Here is a 16176-nt window from a genome sequence, read left to right as displayed (position 1 = left end):
TGCTAAAATGGCTATTGTTCTATAGAAAATGATCATTCTCATATTCATGTCTGTCGACTAAGCATGTCACAAATGTGCAGTTTCTTCATGGCATATAAGTCAATCAGACGAATAGATTTAGCACATTGATAAATAAGTGAGACCTGTACAGGGACGTCTTTACCATTGGGTGTAGTGGCGCGGCGAGCCAGGGCGCCAAGCAGTGGAGGGTGCCAAGCAGAGAGTCCGGGGAGGAGAGAGTGGGGAGGTAAGTGAGGTGGAGCGGGGGCTTGGTGCCTGCATGCCTCCAGCGTCCATCGGAGGCGGGAAGGCTCTGGATGCTTTCCCGCAGTCCGGAGCTCTCTCCACTGGCTCCTCGACACACCACCTCCTTGGCTGCGTGGTGTGTGCTTACATCCCAAGCTCTGCACATATTAAACATGACTCTACCACCACTCCCCCCATCCACTCTACCTCGAAAGATCCCCACGCTCGAGGCTACATGCTGCAAATGCTGCCCCCAGCACCCCTCCCTCCTTCCCCTGCTTCTCCCCTGCCTTGCATGGAGCTGCCTCCTCCCGCTGCCCCCACCACCTCTGCACTCCTTCACACGAACCGTGTTTCCTTCCCCTGCCCGATCCCCTCCCAGTCACACTCTCTCCTCCCCCCTTCCTCCCCAAGCAAGGATGGCAAGACTGCGGCTGATGAGCGCGCTTCTCTGCTGCGATGACATGGACAGCCCAGCTCACTTCGCCTTTCCCTGCCCGGACAAGACCCCCACCTGCCTCCCATGCCGCCCCCATCGCGCCCGGCTGCCCAGCCCCACACCATGTTCCCGCTGTGGGAGCCGATGCCTGGATGTGTGTGAGGAGCACGGGGCAACAGCGTGAGGGCGGGGGCAGCCTTTCCTAAGATAGGTCAACAACTTGTCCCCCCCTTAAGAAAGGTCGACAACTGGGAAATTGGGGGGGGGGTACGCCGGAGGGATCCTTGCACCATGGCGCCGGATATGCTTAAGACGGCCCTGGACCTGTATAACCAATTGATGTATCCCCAGCCTCTAAAAAGAGTACCTCTGTGCAGGGCTCCAGTCAGCCTGGACCAAAGGGCCTTGTAGTGTTCTTTTGGGCTTGCAAATGATGCCTCCTCCTTCACACCTCCACAGAGGCCTTAGCCTGCCATGCTAAAAGATAGAAGGTGATGTGAAAGACCTCTGAGACTCTGAAGGGCTGCTATTAGACAGAGAGAGGTTCTTACTGCACTGACCTGCAATTCCTGAAAATATTGTTTTATTGTGGTGGGAGAAGGGGTTCTCCAGGATCAGAAAAGGGGAAAGTAGCCATTTCTTTTTATTTTGTTCATCATGAATCAAGGTAAGCAGTGAATCATAATGGTAGTGAGGGCTGCCCTTCCAAAAATATTCCTTCTACTTGTGGTAGCATTAGATTGAAGACATCATATATGTGAATCCATCCTTAAAATATGGTTGTTTTGCCTCAAAATCTTATAAAACCGGGGTCATTTAAGTCTTCTCATTAGAGTTTCCCTTTCTTTGCCCCTCCCCTCCATTATGGAAATGTGTACAAATCCTCCCTTTCTGTGGCTGTAATATTTGTATTTTGAATTTGCAGGCTTATGTTGTCTTTGTCACAACATTAGGAGGTCAGTGGCTGGAGCGCAATTTTGCTACATTCTTGTCACATGTTCTAGATCTGGTTTCTCATCCTCGTGCAACGCAGACTCATGTAGAAGCGGTGTACTCTCGAAGATGTGTCTCTTTCATCCTCCGAGCCACTGTAGGAAGTTTATTGGGGGAGAAGGCACAGATTGCAGCTGCCAAAGATATATGCCAGGCAATTGGTAAACAGATGAAGGCAGTAGGTAAGAATGTTAAGGTTAAGGTCCAAATCAACATAACATATTCCTGTCCCATAAGTATGAAGGAATTTTTAAAGCTGCAAAAAATAGGTCTATGACAGATAATCAAACAAGATTATGTGCCTTCACAACACTGAAGTGCAGGCACAGTATGTAATAATCTGTACATATGCTCTAAAATATCTAGCTGTGCTGACTGAATATATCTTTCAAATGCTAACTGCACCACAGCAATGAAATACAGAAGTATGTTTACTCAGAAGATGAAGAATGTTTAGGACAGGCTCCCCCCCCCAAAAAAAACATGCATATGTGGCATTTAGGCATCAAGCTACTTCTGCTTGAGGTCAGAGAGCTAATTCTTAAAAATATTTTAAAACTGGCAGTAGGTAGAAGTCAGAACTTGGAAAATCGGTAATCATGAAGAGAATTTAATGCTTTGTTTCTCTCCCTTCAGTTTTCAGACTCATCACTATTAGACATTTTTCATAAGCTAAGTTTCCATGGTGAAAATAGAGAAACAATGGCTTATTTCTTGATAATATTTTCTCATTCCTTCAGTGATTATCCAAAAAGTAGCTCTCTTGTGATGAAATATAAAATACTTGTGATGAAAGGCAGCTTTTAATGTAGGTTGCCAGCAAGTCTTCTGAATGTATGCTAAACCAATCTCTGTTCTGTAAAAGTTGTCTCTTAAATTTTGTGGCATCTCAGACAAACATATGCAGCTCAGTTTCTTAGCTACTGTGTATAAGCAACTCTCACATCTCTATAGTTCTTTATACTGATACTCTTCTGAATACACCTCAAATTTACAAGAATGCTGTATGACACTCTCTCTTCTCCCAATGCTTTGCCAGAATCAGTTGTGAATGATGCTAATATTGAAAACAAATCAGGAGCAGCTGAAGTTGCTGCAAGTCAGCATGTGATGGTTTGTGCCCTTCAGGAGCTTGGGAGCCTAGTTCAGAGCCTAAGTGCCACTGCATCACCTCTAATACAAGAGCCTTCTATAGGTAAGTTGTTAAGACTGTAATTTAATATACAGTTGCCTGTATAGAATTGTACTGTTCAATATCCACTTCTGTTTGCCAGCTTACTTGATTACCACTTGATTCTGGCATGAAAAACACACCCAGCAAGACATGTGAAGATGTAATCTAGAAAAATGCAAGGCCATTTACTGCCTCTGGTTTCAGCAGGATGTAAGCAATTCTGAGATTCTTTAGCCTGCACCCATAACAGCTAAACAAATTACCTAATAAAAATGTATTTGTATATACAGTTGTTGAGTAGTTACAAAATTTCACCAAGTAGTTATCAGTATAGTTTCCCCATAAGAACCTAGAGTCTGGAGAGTTTTGGTGAATGCCTCATCGTATGTTTATTGAAATGAGAACTAAAATGGAAATTTAAAAGCAACAGTGAACTAGTTTTAAATCTCATTCTGTTAAGTAAGATTTTAGACAGCTTAACTTACTATTAAATGGAGTGAAAGGGGACTGAATGGTATAGTGTATATCCTAGTATAGAAATTCATTATTGATTTCCCTTTAAGACTCACTGTTGTCTGTGTTGATTTCAGGATTGCTTGAGACTGTTACTTCAGTTCTTCTTCATCCAAGTATGGCTGCCCGACTTGCTGCTGCATGGTGCCTGCGTTGTGTAGCTGTGGCCTTGCCTTTCCAAGTGACTCCTTTTTTGGACCGGTGTGCCGAAAGGCTCAACAATTTGAAGACCTCACCAGAAGCTGTTAGTGGTTACAGTTTTGCAATGGCTGCTTTGCTAGGTGGAGTTCATCAGTGTCCTTTGGGCATTCCCCACGCAAAAGGAAAGGTGAGATACTATGAGCAGATGTGGCTTCGCATATTAATTTCAAATCTTAACAGCATTATGGCTACAGAAATAAAATGGACTTCGCTTTTGCTGTCCTAATGCTAAACACATTCACTTGTTAAAACACCAATTTGTTGTTGGAAAGGGTCTGACTTGCTACCTCCTGACTATAAAATGCATTTAAACAGAAGAAGAGAAGATGCCACAACAAACAGTATAATCACCTGCAGGCCATGGCATATCCATGACAACCCAGGTGCTAATGTAAGCCCTGTTTGCCACTGTCAACATCATCGTCTGCTCCTCTCTTTGGGGGGGGGGGGCTGTTCTGTGAGTCCCTAAACTCTGACCTCTCTTGTGTCAATGAGAGAAGAAAATAATTAGTGTGTCACTCTTTACATTACTCTTTCTCTTAAATCTGTTACCTAAATTTCACTATCTTTCTGCTTTCATTTGACCCAAAGAGTTCATTTGCATCCAAACATTCCCCTGGTTAATCTAGGCTACTGTTTCAGCTGTCAGATCCCTACTACCATTTCCCATTCCTTATTTAGTAATAGTAGGATTCCTCATTTCCTTGCATCTTTAAAATAAAGTTGGTTTGGGTACCCTATATATACACGGGTTTTTAGTTTTCTTTACTCTTCTGTAAATATTTAATTTTTGTTGAGTAAAGTCACACAGCCATTTTACTCTTTGTGGCATTTTGGCGTAACGTGTGTTATTTTGAACCCAAATTGGAAGTGTTATTGCTAATTCCTTAAATAACTAAATAATTGAGAATACTGTGCAACTTCTTGTGACATGCCACAATTCAGGTTTAAAGATCTGAAAGTATTGTGCCTCCATGGTTACACATGTAAGCTTTTGTGTTAGCACGTAATGTGTGATTAGGAATGGGCACATAATTGGTAACAATCTGCTTCTGTTGTTTTCAGATGGTTGTTAGCATTGCAGAGGATCTCTTACGATCTGCTGCACAAAATAGCAGATTGTCTTTGCAGCGAACCCAGGCTGGATGGCTTTTGCTTGGTGCTCTAATGACTTTAGGTATGTAAAAGAGTGGCTGGCTTTATCACTGTGGTGTAGGACAGTCCTGGTATTCTTAATAAGGTTGTCTGGTTAGTCTTGACAGTAAAAATTCTTTAAAGTTGTTATAGTCAGCAGAATAAACCAAGCTCTTCAGAACTTCATATTTGTAACTGGGGAGAGGCATGTTTGACTGGCACTTTAATACTGTGATGAGAGGCTCCAAGAAAACAAATCTAAAAGGGTCTGTTAAAATATAACTTTCAAGGAAAATAGAAATTACAGTAAGTGACTATATTTCTCTATCTTTTGTTTCCCGGTCTTTTAAACATAGCTATAAGTAGTAGACAGTCTGGAAAAAGACATTTTCTCTCATCTTGTTTTCTTTGTTTGTTTTGGTTGGAAGCATTGTGGTAAAAATTGTGTCTTATGTTAAGGTAAACCCATTTAGATACAAATTGGACTTTAATAAACAATTGAGAGCAGCAGGAAGATAAATAACAGTGTTTTATCAGTTGATAACAGTTACTACTTTCTAAAGAGTACTTGGCAGCCCAATATTCTTTAAATTAGCTTTATTTGATTAAACTTTTAATGCTAAAGACTAATACATAGTGTGTAAAAATACAAATATTCCTATAATCGTACATCACATGCATTGGTTACATTGATTACTGGCTACCTTCCCAAGTAAAAACGGCCAAAGTGGCATACAAAATGTGACTTAAAAGAAAAGAAAAGAAAAGAATGGCACACAATAGTGGCATTGGAGTATTTTTAGTGTCATTTGGTTACTTTTTGTTTGTTTGTTGAGAATTGTTTATAATCTACAGTGATTTGCCTTCTTGGTTAGGTCCATCTGCTGTTCGTTACCATCTTCCCAAAATGTTACTGCTGTGGCGAAATGTATTTCCCCGATCTCTAAAGGAATTGGAAGCAGAGAAAGCTCGTGGAGATTCCTTCACATGGCAAGTAACACTGGAAGGACGTGCAGGAGCTCTCTGTGGTAAGAATCTCAAAGATATAGCTAACAGTTCCTGAATTATTTCAATTGGTTTTACCTGTAACATTGTGAAAAGATTCATGTTCAAATCTGAACACTAAATGGCCTTGAACAAGTCCCACTTCCAGTCTCACAGGGCCTTGTAAAATGCCCTGAGATCCTTGGAGGAAAGCTGGGATATAAATGTAGCAAGTGAATAGAATATAAAGGTAATGTAAGAGTTTGGCTTATTCAGAAGGCTGAGAGAGTTTTTTAAAAAAAGGTTCACTTGTAGGGGTACATGTGACTCTTAAGGAAAAGATACCTGATGAGGGAGACAAGTGGGGAAGTATTTGATTCCACCTGCCCTTCCTATAGCAATGCAAGATTGGCTATAATAATATAGACTGTAGCAATAGTGGATAGCATGTGGTTCACCTGGCTTCTTGAATGGCTTCTTGCTGATTAGGTAAAGCATTGGCATTTCTGCCAGCAGCTGAACTGCAGTTTCTTTTGGAGAGTTAAAATTTCCTTGTTTGCTTACATAGTTTAAAATGTGACCAATGCATTTTTCATTATTAGCTATGAGAAGTTTTGTTGCACACTGTCCCGAACTTCTAACAGAGGATGTTATTCGAAAACTGATGACTCCTATAGAATGTGCTATGACAATGATGTCTCAGTAAGTATAATTTCCACAATGGTGAAGTAATTTTCCCTCAAAATCCTCTGTAGTCTGCATAACCAGAAAAAGTCAGAGAAGTTCTCATTTTAAATTCAAAATGAAGAAACAATCGGCACTAACTTCTTAAAGTTAATTTTATGTCCTGTCTTACTTTTTTGATATTTAACATTTCCATTTTTAAACTAAATATTATTTCTTGTTTTGTAGAAGGCACAAATCTTCTTTAAAAATACTTTAAAAAATAATTTATTCTGCATAAAATGAAATTGTGTGCATATCACATAGCAACTCAGGGATAGACCTTGCTTATAACAGTATTAAAAGTTAGACTTCAACCTAGTGCATCCCACCACAAAGGTTACCACTAGCACAATGGGACTTCCCCCCACTTCTCCCCCCCATGTGCTCCCTATGCTGTCCCCAAATCTGTTCTAGATGGTTGGAGGAACCTCCAGAACAGATTTTGCAGGGGGCAGGGGAGTTCTGTTGTGCAAGGGGAAATCCTTCCGCTGATGGAACCTTAGTCTTAGTGTTATGTTGAATACAACCCATTGCATCAACAGTTTACTATGTCATGATTTTTACTAGTAATTTAATCTGGACTTCTTTTTAACACAATAGCATTCCCTCTGTAATAAAAGCCCATGGAGCACATCTGAAGGCTAGTGCAGCAATGGTCCGATTAAGACTTTATGACATCTTGGCTTTGTTACCACCAAAAACATATGAAGGTAATTGCACTGAATTGTTGCTTATTGCTCTTAATGCTTGGGTCCACATCCCTTATATTCTTATGTAGGCTTTTAAAAACTTTAAAGTGGTGACAAAATTGAAAACAGTCACAAGACTGGTAGCATTTCTATGAACAAATAATGTATTTTTCTAGAGGACATCTGGCAGAATCACAGTGCTCACATATACACATCTGTACAGCTTTACAAAGATTAGAAATAACTCTATTCAGTAATACATATACCAGCTATGCCTTTAAGCAATGGTCCTGGGTAACTCACAAATACCTGTACAATGTAGGATTGTTAATGATATCAAGCTGCAGGAGTCTCCCTGGCCTTGGAGTGCAGGGTGTCTAGTTAATATCTGAAACTTCAGATGCTCTCCAAGCCCCTCTACTCTGTATATGCACAACAACAACTACGACGACGACGTCTTAATAATAAATAAATAAATAGAAATAAAAATGTGCTCTCCACCCCCAACACCATTCCATTATAACTATCCAACTCCTCTACTCTTCTATTGACTGAACTCCAGCTTGGAGGATAATCACCGGATAGTACCTTTGATTTCTTCAACCCCTGTCTCAGTGCAGTTCAGTTGGAGAAATAAACTACCTGGAAAAGCTTTTACTTTTCTTTGTGGTATTTGGCTGGTCTCCCGCTAGATTTTAGTTTCTTGGCACTGTGCTCTTTGAGGGCCTCTCTGGTAGTACTATAGTAAAGCAGTAGAGTTCTCTTTGCCAGTGGACACTAGAATAGGTGCATCTAGCTGTACAAGACTACCTGACTTTTCAGGCAGGTGAATGTGGGCTTCTCATGGGCTATATCTCCCCAGGAATAATATTAGTACTGATTTTCCTGTACTGCACCATCCTTCTTTGGGAACTATTTCTGTTTCATACAATGCCTGTTGATTCACAGGATGTAAAATGTCTTATATTTTGACATTGTCTCCTTCCAATTATTTTCCTTCAGGTTCATTTAATGCACTTCTTCGGGAGCTGGTGGCAGAATTTACTTTGACAGACAACTCTGCTAATACTACTACATCTCTGCTTAGGTCACTCTGCCATTATGACGACAGTGTTCTTCTTGGTTCCTGGCTGCAGGAAACAGACCATAAATCAATTGAAGATCAGGTATCAAACCCTTAAAAAGCATTCCCCAAACATCTAGTTTTCTGCCTTTTTCAAGGCTCTTGAGCAAATCCACTGTTGGTATTTTTACAGTGCCCAGCACATATTTGTAATACTCCTACTGATTTCTAAATATAGAGGTTTAAGTTAGACTCAATTATAATTTGCAGTTCCTTAGAGTTATGAAAAATGTTGCATCTTGTAGAGTTTGTGGGAGATGCCAGAACAGAGCCAACCCTAAACGCGAACTCTTAAGCATGCTGTAGCAGAGCAGGGGAAGATGCCATAGAGTTAGAAAAGAATAAAGTCGCATAATAAGCATGTTTTTGAAAAAGAAAAAAGGCAGTGGACACTGCTGCTGTTGCTGCTCAAAGTATTACAGTAGGACATCTAATAGTATAATCATGGTGTGTGTTTCCTTCTCATACTTTCCAGATGAAACTCTTATGTGAGACTGCTTGATCTGTAATTGTCCTTATCGTGTGTTCTGTGCAGTATTGGTAAACAAGTGACTGGGCACAAGCAAAGCAATTTTACTTGAATTATACATATTGGCTCAAACCTTCCATGGATGTATTTAGTTTGATGAACTGAAGTTCCTTCCATTAATACACTCATGGAAGAACCCATTCCTTGAAAGCAAGCATTACAGTGCTAAAAGCTAGGATCCATGCCTTAGAGTTGAATCTCCCTTTTTGTACTTGAAATAATGTAGACACTGCAGAAGTATATAGGTTCCCTTGAACAAGAATAATTTAGAAACAAAAATCTTTAGAAAATGTTACACGATAAGTGTTACACGTTTATCATATTTCAAGTGTTCTGATGCTTTACAGCTCCAGCCAAACAGTGCCTCTGGAAGTGGTGCTCTAGAACATGATCCATCCTCCATTTATTTGCGCATCCCTGCTGGTGAAGCTGTTCCTGGTCCTCTTCCTTTGGGAGTGTCAGTCATAGATGCCTCAGTTGCTCTCTTTGGAGTGGTTTTCCCTCATGTTTCCTACAAGCACAGGTCTGTTTATAACCAGGGTGGCTAACCTTTGTTGGCCTTAGAGCCACAAAGACAACCCTCTTGAACTTGCAAGCCACACACACATACATACACCATGCAAATTAGCTGAGGAGTGTCATTATTGCCGCCTCCTCTGCTCATCAAATGACCAATCAAATGACTGAGAAAAGGCTGAATCAGATCAGGGCACTGCACTTTGCTCAATGCAGCACTGTGTTTACTTTAATTTTTGTTCTTTTTGCTGCTGCTACCAAAATTAGTAAGGGCCAAATTGGGGGTGGGGGGCAGATTAGGGCTCCTGAACCTAGGTGTGCCCCCCCCAGCAAAGTCTGTTTGTGAATATGTCATTATAGTGTTATTTAATTAAACAGTATCAAGGCTTAAATCCTATTTAAAAGTTAGCTATTAAGAAATTTGTCAACCTTTTAAAAGGTTTGTGTTATCTTTTTGATTTATAATCTGCATTATAGAGCGTTTATTCAACATTCAACACTTACTGTTGTGTTCACGCAACGTAATGTTTTCCCTCCTCCCTTCTTTCCTCTCCCCTGCAATCCCACACCCTCCAAAATCTTTTCAGAGGGTTGAGGTGATGTTAAAAGAGGAAGGAAAGTCACATTATGTGAGTGGGGACAGTTATTGCCAAGCCTAGTTATGGAGCTTCTGTATTGTAGCAGCAGCAGCAACACTACCAGCAGCTTGCCTGGTGAATTCATTTGATGGCACTGTTAGATGAACAAATAGTCCTTGAAAGCACACTAACATAATTTGAAGTATGATATATCACATTATGGCATAGTCATTTGCCACACAGAGGCACCTTACAGCCATCACCTTTGGAGCCTGTGGGTTTTATAGCTATTTTTCTATTACTTCAAGGAATATCTTTCTCATAATATATGTATTTACAGGCTACAGATGTTGGATCATTTTGCAGAATGTGTCAAGCAGGCAAAAGGTGTTCGTCAGCAAGCTGTGCAGCTTAATATTTTTACTGCTGTTCTTAGTGCATTAAAGGTAAACCTGCTTTAAGAGGTATAATGCTGTATTTTTGCTGTGTACTATATTTCCTATCCTACTGTAATTATAACAAGGCTGCAATTGTGAGGCATAGAATGTTAATGTATCCATACAAATTCATTTCTGATCACTATTATTGTGCTAATATCAGTGCCCTCATATCAAAGGATCAGAGGTGCAGAGATAACTTTAAAATGGAGTCCATTAACACTGTTCCGTAAACTTGTTATGCGAGCCTTAGTGGAAGACTTTGCACATTGATGTATCAGGAGCCGTGTCACAGCATGCAAAATATGATGCATCACCTATGCTACAGTTTGAAGGTGTTGTGCCCTTTTTACTAAGTCAAAAAAGCCCCACTTTGAGTGGAAGAGCACCTTTATGCTTCTGGTTATGTGACATCTGCCAAAACGTGTGAAAGCTTAAACCTTTCCCTGACTGGAAATGTAGGAAAGTCATTTGCAAAAACAGTAGTTGTGAATATGGGTATTATATGGCGTGTATCTGTAAAACTTTATATGTTGTCTTCTGTTATAGGGCTTAGCTGAGAATAAAAGTACTTTAGGGCCAGAAGAAGTTCGCAAGTCTGCCTTGACACTAGTTATGGGGGCCCTTGACAACCCTAACCCCATTCTGAGATGTGCTGCAGGAGAAGCTCTTGGAAGAATGGCACAGGTGGTGGGAGAAGCAACTTTCATTGCCAGAATGGCTCAGTACAGCTTTGACAAGTACGTTGAACTTTTTGCTTGAAACAAAAGAAGAACTTTGTTTGCTACATTTCTTTCCCCTGTGTGACATGGGAATATAGTTTTATATTGAATGTAGTTGTTATGGAATATAGTTTGCTATGCATGCAAATATGAAAATGTGCACTGCTTAAAAACTGCATATGATTTCTAATTTTGGTTCTTAATACATTAAGAAGGAAGTAACATGGCTGTAAGCATTTAAGTGCAAGGAGCTGATTGCTTTTACCTACCTTGGTCATTTGAAATGTTTTCTCTTTATGTGATCTTGAAAAATAATACAGTACATATTTAACTTGTGCACATTCAGCTTTATGTGTGTGGCAAAAGGGGAGGGAATGGGTGGGGTTCCAGGAAGAATGATTTTGGCAATCCCACCTGCCATTGAACTCAGTGGGTTTTGACTATACGTGATTTTGGCTTTAGGCGCAATCTCTCGAAGGTAACCCTTACGTAAGTTGTGGACCTACTGTATTGGATTGTTTGTCTTTATTTGACATCAACAAGAATGGTATTAGCAAAAATTTAACTTTACCAAAATCTTGATAGGCTGAAATCTGCTAGAGACGTCGTAGCAAGAACAGGCCATTCCTTGGCTCTTGGCTGTCTCCACCGCTACGTTGGAGGAATAGGTTCTGGGCAGCACTTGAAAACCAGTGTCAGCATTCTGTTAGCATTGGCACAAGATGGAACATCCCCTGAAGTCCAGGTAAAGCAGATATATAATATTCAGCACAGTATAGTAAGGAGTATACACTTTTTAATGCTTCGTTCTGTATGCAGATGTTTTTAACAATATTATGAATGGCAAAAGAATCAGGCAGAAAATTCTGCAAACTTTTTTTAAACAAAGGTTTCAGAGCATAAGCACCCATGTTTTGTTGCTTCAACTGTTTTTTAGTTATAAATAGTCATGCTACCATTTGGTAAACAATCTTAAAATGTTTCTCTGTAAGCACTACTCTAAGCAGGTACTGCACACAACCCAGCCATACTTTATTTCTGTATTACTTTCAGTTCAGCTGTTTCTCTAATGAGCTCTAGGTAACATATATGATCATTGTGTGCCCCTCCCTTTCATATGTTCTAAACAATCCTGCATTCTACTACATTTCCCTACCATGGAATTCTCAAATATTTCTTCAAGTGGGCATACTTAGAAGTCACACATGCTTATTTCAGTATGGGGGAGCCTGAAAATTATAACACATAGAGTAAAAGCATAATGCTAAAAAATAAATAAATACTAACAGCTTGTTAATAGATAAATGTTGCTGTGAATGAAACGCCCCATTATCAAACTACTGAAGTCTTGGGGAATAAAAATGTCTTCATAATTTGGGTATGCCCAATATTTGTTAGTGTTTCATTAACGTTAGTGCTGGTGGTCCACTTCACAGAAACCTTAAACCATGTTGTGGGCCCTGATGGCTCTGCTTCCTCCCTTTTTAGTTCTGTGGTACATGAGCAGGGTCTGTGCTTTGATTTCCTTAATAATAGTCAAAAAGTGGGGCTTCAGAGTTACTTTTCCAAGCCAGAGAGAGAGAGAGAGAGAGAGAGAGAGAATGTGATGAAGACTGGGAACCGCTGTGCTAAAGTGGTAACCATGCCCTACCATAGTCTTAGCGAACTGTGCCAGAAGTATATGACTAACCTGTTAATTATTCTTCCAGACATGGTCTCTCCATTCGCTTGCTTTAATAGTGGACTCTAGTGGACCAATGTACCGTGGATACGTAGAGCCTACTCTGTCTTTGGTTCTCACACTACTTTTGACAGTGCCTCCATCACATACAGAAGTACACCAATGTTTGGGTCGATGTCTAGGTGCTATAATAACAACTGTTGGCCCGGAGCTGCAAGGTTAGTGTACAAAACAATAAAAATGAGGGCTGAAATCCTCATGTTAAGTTCTGTGCACATTATATTACACATTTTAAAAAATAAATCCATGTTTTTTCAACTTCCAAACAAAGATACCTAAGATTGCAGCCTTAAAGCAAAATCCTTGTCTTGTTGACTCAGAAGTCAGCCCTATTGAGTTCAGTCGGTTTTATTCCCAGATAAGTGTGGTTAGGATTATGGCTTTAGTGCTGTTCCAGTCTCTCTCCATTTTATATCTTCTACCTGAGGACATTCTGGTTGCTGGTGTGAATCCTAATGTAGCGGGTGGCATGGTGGTCTAAACCACTGAGCCTCTTGGTCTTGCTGATCGGAAGGTTGGTGGTTCGAACCCGCATGATGGGGTGAGCTCCTGCTGCTCTGTCCCAGCTCCTGCCAACCTAGCAGTTAAAATGCATGCCAGTGCAAGTAGGTAAATAGGTACCGCTGCAGTGGGAAGGTAAATGGCATTTCCATGCGCTCTGGCACTTCTCACGGTGTCCTCTTGCTCCAGAAGTGGTTTAGTCATGCTGGCCACATGACCCAGAAAGCTGTCTGCAGACAAATGCCGGCTCCCTCAGCCTGAAAAGCGAGATGAGTGCCGCAACCCCATAGTCACATTTGACTGAATTTAACCATCCAGAGGTCCTTTACCTTTACCTTTTACCTTCTGGTCTAACAGGGACAACCAACAATAATGTGTAGATAGGTGTGCTATAAGGCTCCCTTGGCTTCGATTTCTGGTTCCTTACCAGCTTTCTCTTTTTTCATATATTTTTATTTGTTGGAGTCTCAGCTGCTCTTTTCTTAACATTCTTATTAGTGACTAAATATATCTAGGCTGGGCTGCAGTTTTCATGCTGCTGTTTCGGGAATGTTGGTGTTTTCTTGTCTTTTATATAGTTGATGATATTATTATTATTATCATCATCATCATCATCTATCTTGTGAGACCTATGCCCTATAATCAATTAAATAAAGCTTATAGCCTTGGTGTATATTACATTTTGAGGCAAGTGACAGGATAGAAAATTAAATGCATGTATGGAATTGTGACTGAAATAGAAAATTATTTAGATATTTTAGAAGTTGATTTGATAACTTTAAATTTGATAGGTAATGGAGCTACCATTTCCACCATCCGTTCCTCATGTCTGGTGGGATGTGCAATTACACAAGATCATTCAGACTCTCTAGTTCAGGCAGCTGCCATTTCCTGCCTCCAGCAACTTCACATGTTTGCACCACGACATGTTAACCTCTCCAGTCTCGTTCCCAGCCTTTGTGTGAGTATAAGCTATGCCTTTCATTTATGTTTCAGTACTATAACATTTATATAGTCGGATACTTGGGGGTGTGTGGGTGAGAAATTTTGTCAAAATGATCAATTGCATTCTCCGGAAGTGGAGAACACACAACCTTCTTCCTTTCTCTGAACTACTGTGGCTTCTTAAATAGCCATAATCCAACCAAATAGTTAAGCTCTTTAAAAATAATATAGGTTTCATTGTGAATTTTTAAGAACATACATACAGAAAAGGACAGGTCATTCAGTTATAATCAGCTGTAGTCTCACAAAATAGCAGTAACTAATAACAATAAAACTTTCAACCTAGCAATTACAGATCACATTGCCATTTCTCCCATGAGTATTAGGGGAGATGAGTGGAGGAGGTAGAAGAGGGGGAGGGAATCAAATTAAATAAAGTTATATGATTCTTATGAAGAGATATATAGATGTACTTCTTTCTTTTATTTATTAATTGCATTCATATGCTGCCTTTCAGCCAGGCAGCCAAGGCAGGTTACAGTTTAAAACATTCCTTCATTAGGAAGAAAATATTTACCATAAATGTTTGAATGTGTCTGTAAAGCATATTTAAGTTTGCTATAAACAGCAGTTTGCACTCGATAGTGGAAGCCATTGATAACACATCATGTGAAGTTTAGCTGCTCTTTGTTGGTTTTCTTCACAGAGCAGTATTGTTCTTAGCAGCTGATAGCATCATTCAGATCAGATGATGGTAAAATACTAACCCTATTCATGTGTTCAAAAGAATGCACGAAGGCACTTTATGGGTGCAAGGGCACAGCTATGGCATCATAAAGAGACATTTTAGGGGATGGGATGTGGCTTAGTGGTAGAGCGCATGCTTTGCAGGCAGAACATCCAGGGTACAGTCATCTGTAGGGTTGGGAGAGACCATTGCCTGAAACGCTGGAGAACCACAGCCAATCACTGAGATAGCTGGTCTGTTGGTCTGACTCAGTACAAGGCAGCTTTCCATGTCTCTATTAACAGGGGCACCAACTGGGAGGCAGCAAGGGCCCCAAATTTTTTTCAAGAAGGCATGACACATCAGCACGTCGTGGGGCATGCGCAATTGACCTTGGCATGCCCTGCGGCGTGCACAAGTGATGTCAGCATGCCCCGCGGCCCTGGCCCCCTCATTTGTGGGGGTAAGCCACTGTGCTTTCTATGTAAAGTGCCGCCCCTGACAGTGGAGGTAGAACTTAACCATCAGATGCATTGTTTTAGTTTCATGAAGGCCTTGTCAGCATTTCTGTTGTCCACGTTCTAGAGTCCAGGCAGACAGACAAATTTCTGCCCTTACAAAGACTTTCAGATGCCAGTTTCTTGAACAAAGGTTGCTTCTATTATACTCCATAGCTTGCTGTGGCAGTCACCTTTGTCACACAGAAGCCATCCCAGCCAATACCACGCCACCAAATGATCTAAGTAATATGCACAAACAACACATGTATCCCAGGCCCCCTTTTGGCAGCAATCATCACATTGAAATGTGTATTTGGTTTCATGTGAGCATAAGAAGAGCCTGCTGGATCAGGCCAGTGGCCCATCTAGTTCAGCATCTAGTGCTCACACTGGTGAACCAGATGCTGTAGGAAACCCACAATATGCTAAACTGCTATTTTAATGGATCCATGTACTTTTTCAATTAATAAAAAGAATGGTTTACTGAGTAGCTAATTTTAATTAAGCAGCATACCTATGGGTTCTTTCAAGTCACCCGGCAAGTTTGATTGCTTATTTATGACTGTGGTTGCAGGTTCACCTATGCAGCTCCCATCTTCTGCTTCGTCGAGCTGCGGTAGCATGTCTGAGGCAGCTTGCTCAGAGAGAAGCAGCAGAAGTATGCGAATATGCCATGAGTTTAGCCAAAAATGCTGGAGACAAAGAAAATAATGGGATGAGTAAGTTTTGCTTGCATGAGTTTTGCTTGTGTGAGTAAG

General features: G+C 40.6%; 1 protein-coding gene across 1 annotated transcript in view; it reads left to right on the top strand.

Annotated features, from left to right (window-relative positions):
- The window catches only part of HEATR5B (HEAT repeat containing 5B), a 43993-nt gene that overhangs the window by 8671 nt on the left and 19146 nt on the right, over window positions 1–16176 (top strand). The window contains exons 8-22 of the mRNA XM_033144459.1: window positions 1611–1860; window positions 2718–2873; window positions 3443–3693; window positions 4632–4743; window positions 5576–5728; window positions 6287–6386; window positions 7011–7120; window positions 8102–8265; window positions 9099–9274; window positions 10186–10291; window positions 10832–11022; window positions 11590–11749; window positions 12714–12903; window positions 14038–14207; window positions 15993–16137. Of these exons, the coding sequence (XP_033000350.1) occupies window positions 1611–1860; window positions 2718–2873; window positions 3443–3693; window positions 4632–4743; window positions 5576–5728; window positions 6287–6386; window positions 7011–7120; window positions 8102–8265; window positions 9099–9274; window positions 10186–10291; window positions 10832–11022; window positions 11590–11749; window positions 12714–12903; window positions 14038–14207; window positions 15993–16137 (2434 nt within the window). The remainder of the gene's footprint in view (window positions 1–1610; window positions 1861–2717; window positions 2874–3442; window positions 3694–4631; window positions 4744–5575; window positions 5729–6286; window positions 6387–7010; window positions 7121–8101; window positions 8266–9098; window positions 9275–10185; window positions 10292–10831; window positions 11023–11589; window positions 11750–12713; window positions 12904–14037; window positions 14208–15992; window positions 16138–16176) is intronic.

The sequence above is a fragment of the Lacerta agilis genome, chromosome 3 (genome assembly GCF_009819535.1).
Source record: "Lacerta agilis isolate rLacAgi1 chromosome 3, rLacAgi1.pri, whole genome shotgun sequence".
Lineage (NCBI taxonomy): Eukaryota > Metazoa > Chordata > Lepidosauria > Squamata > Lacertidae > Lacerta > Lacerta agilis.
The sequence above is the reverse complement of the archived record's forward strand: the minus strand, read 5'-3'. Positions and strand labels throughout refer to the sequence as shown.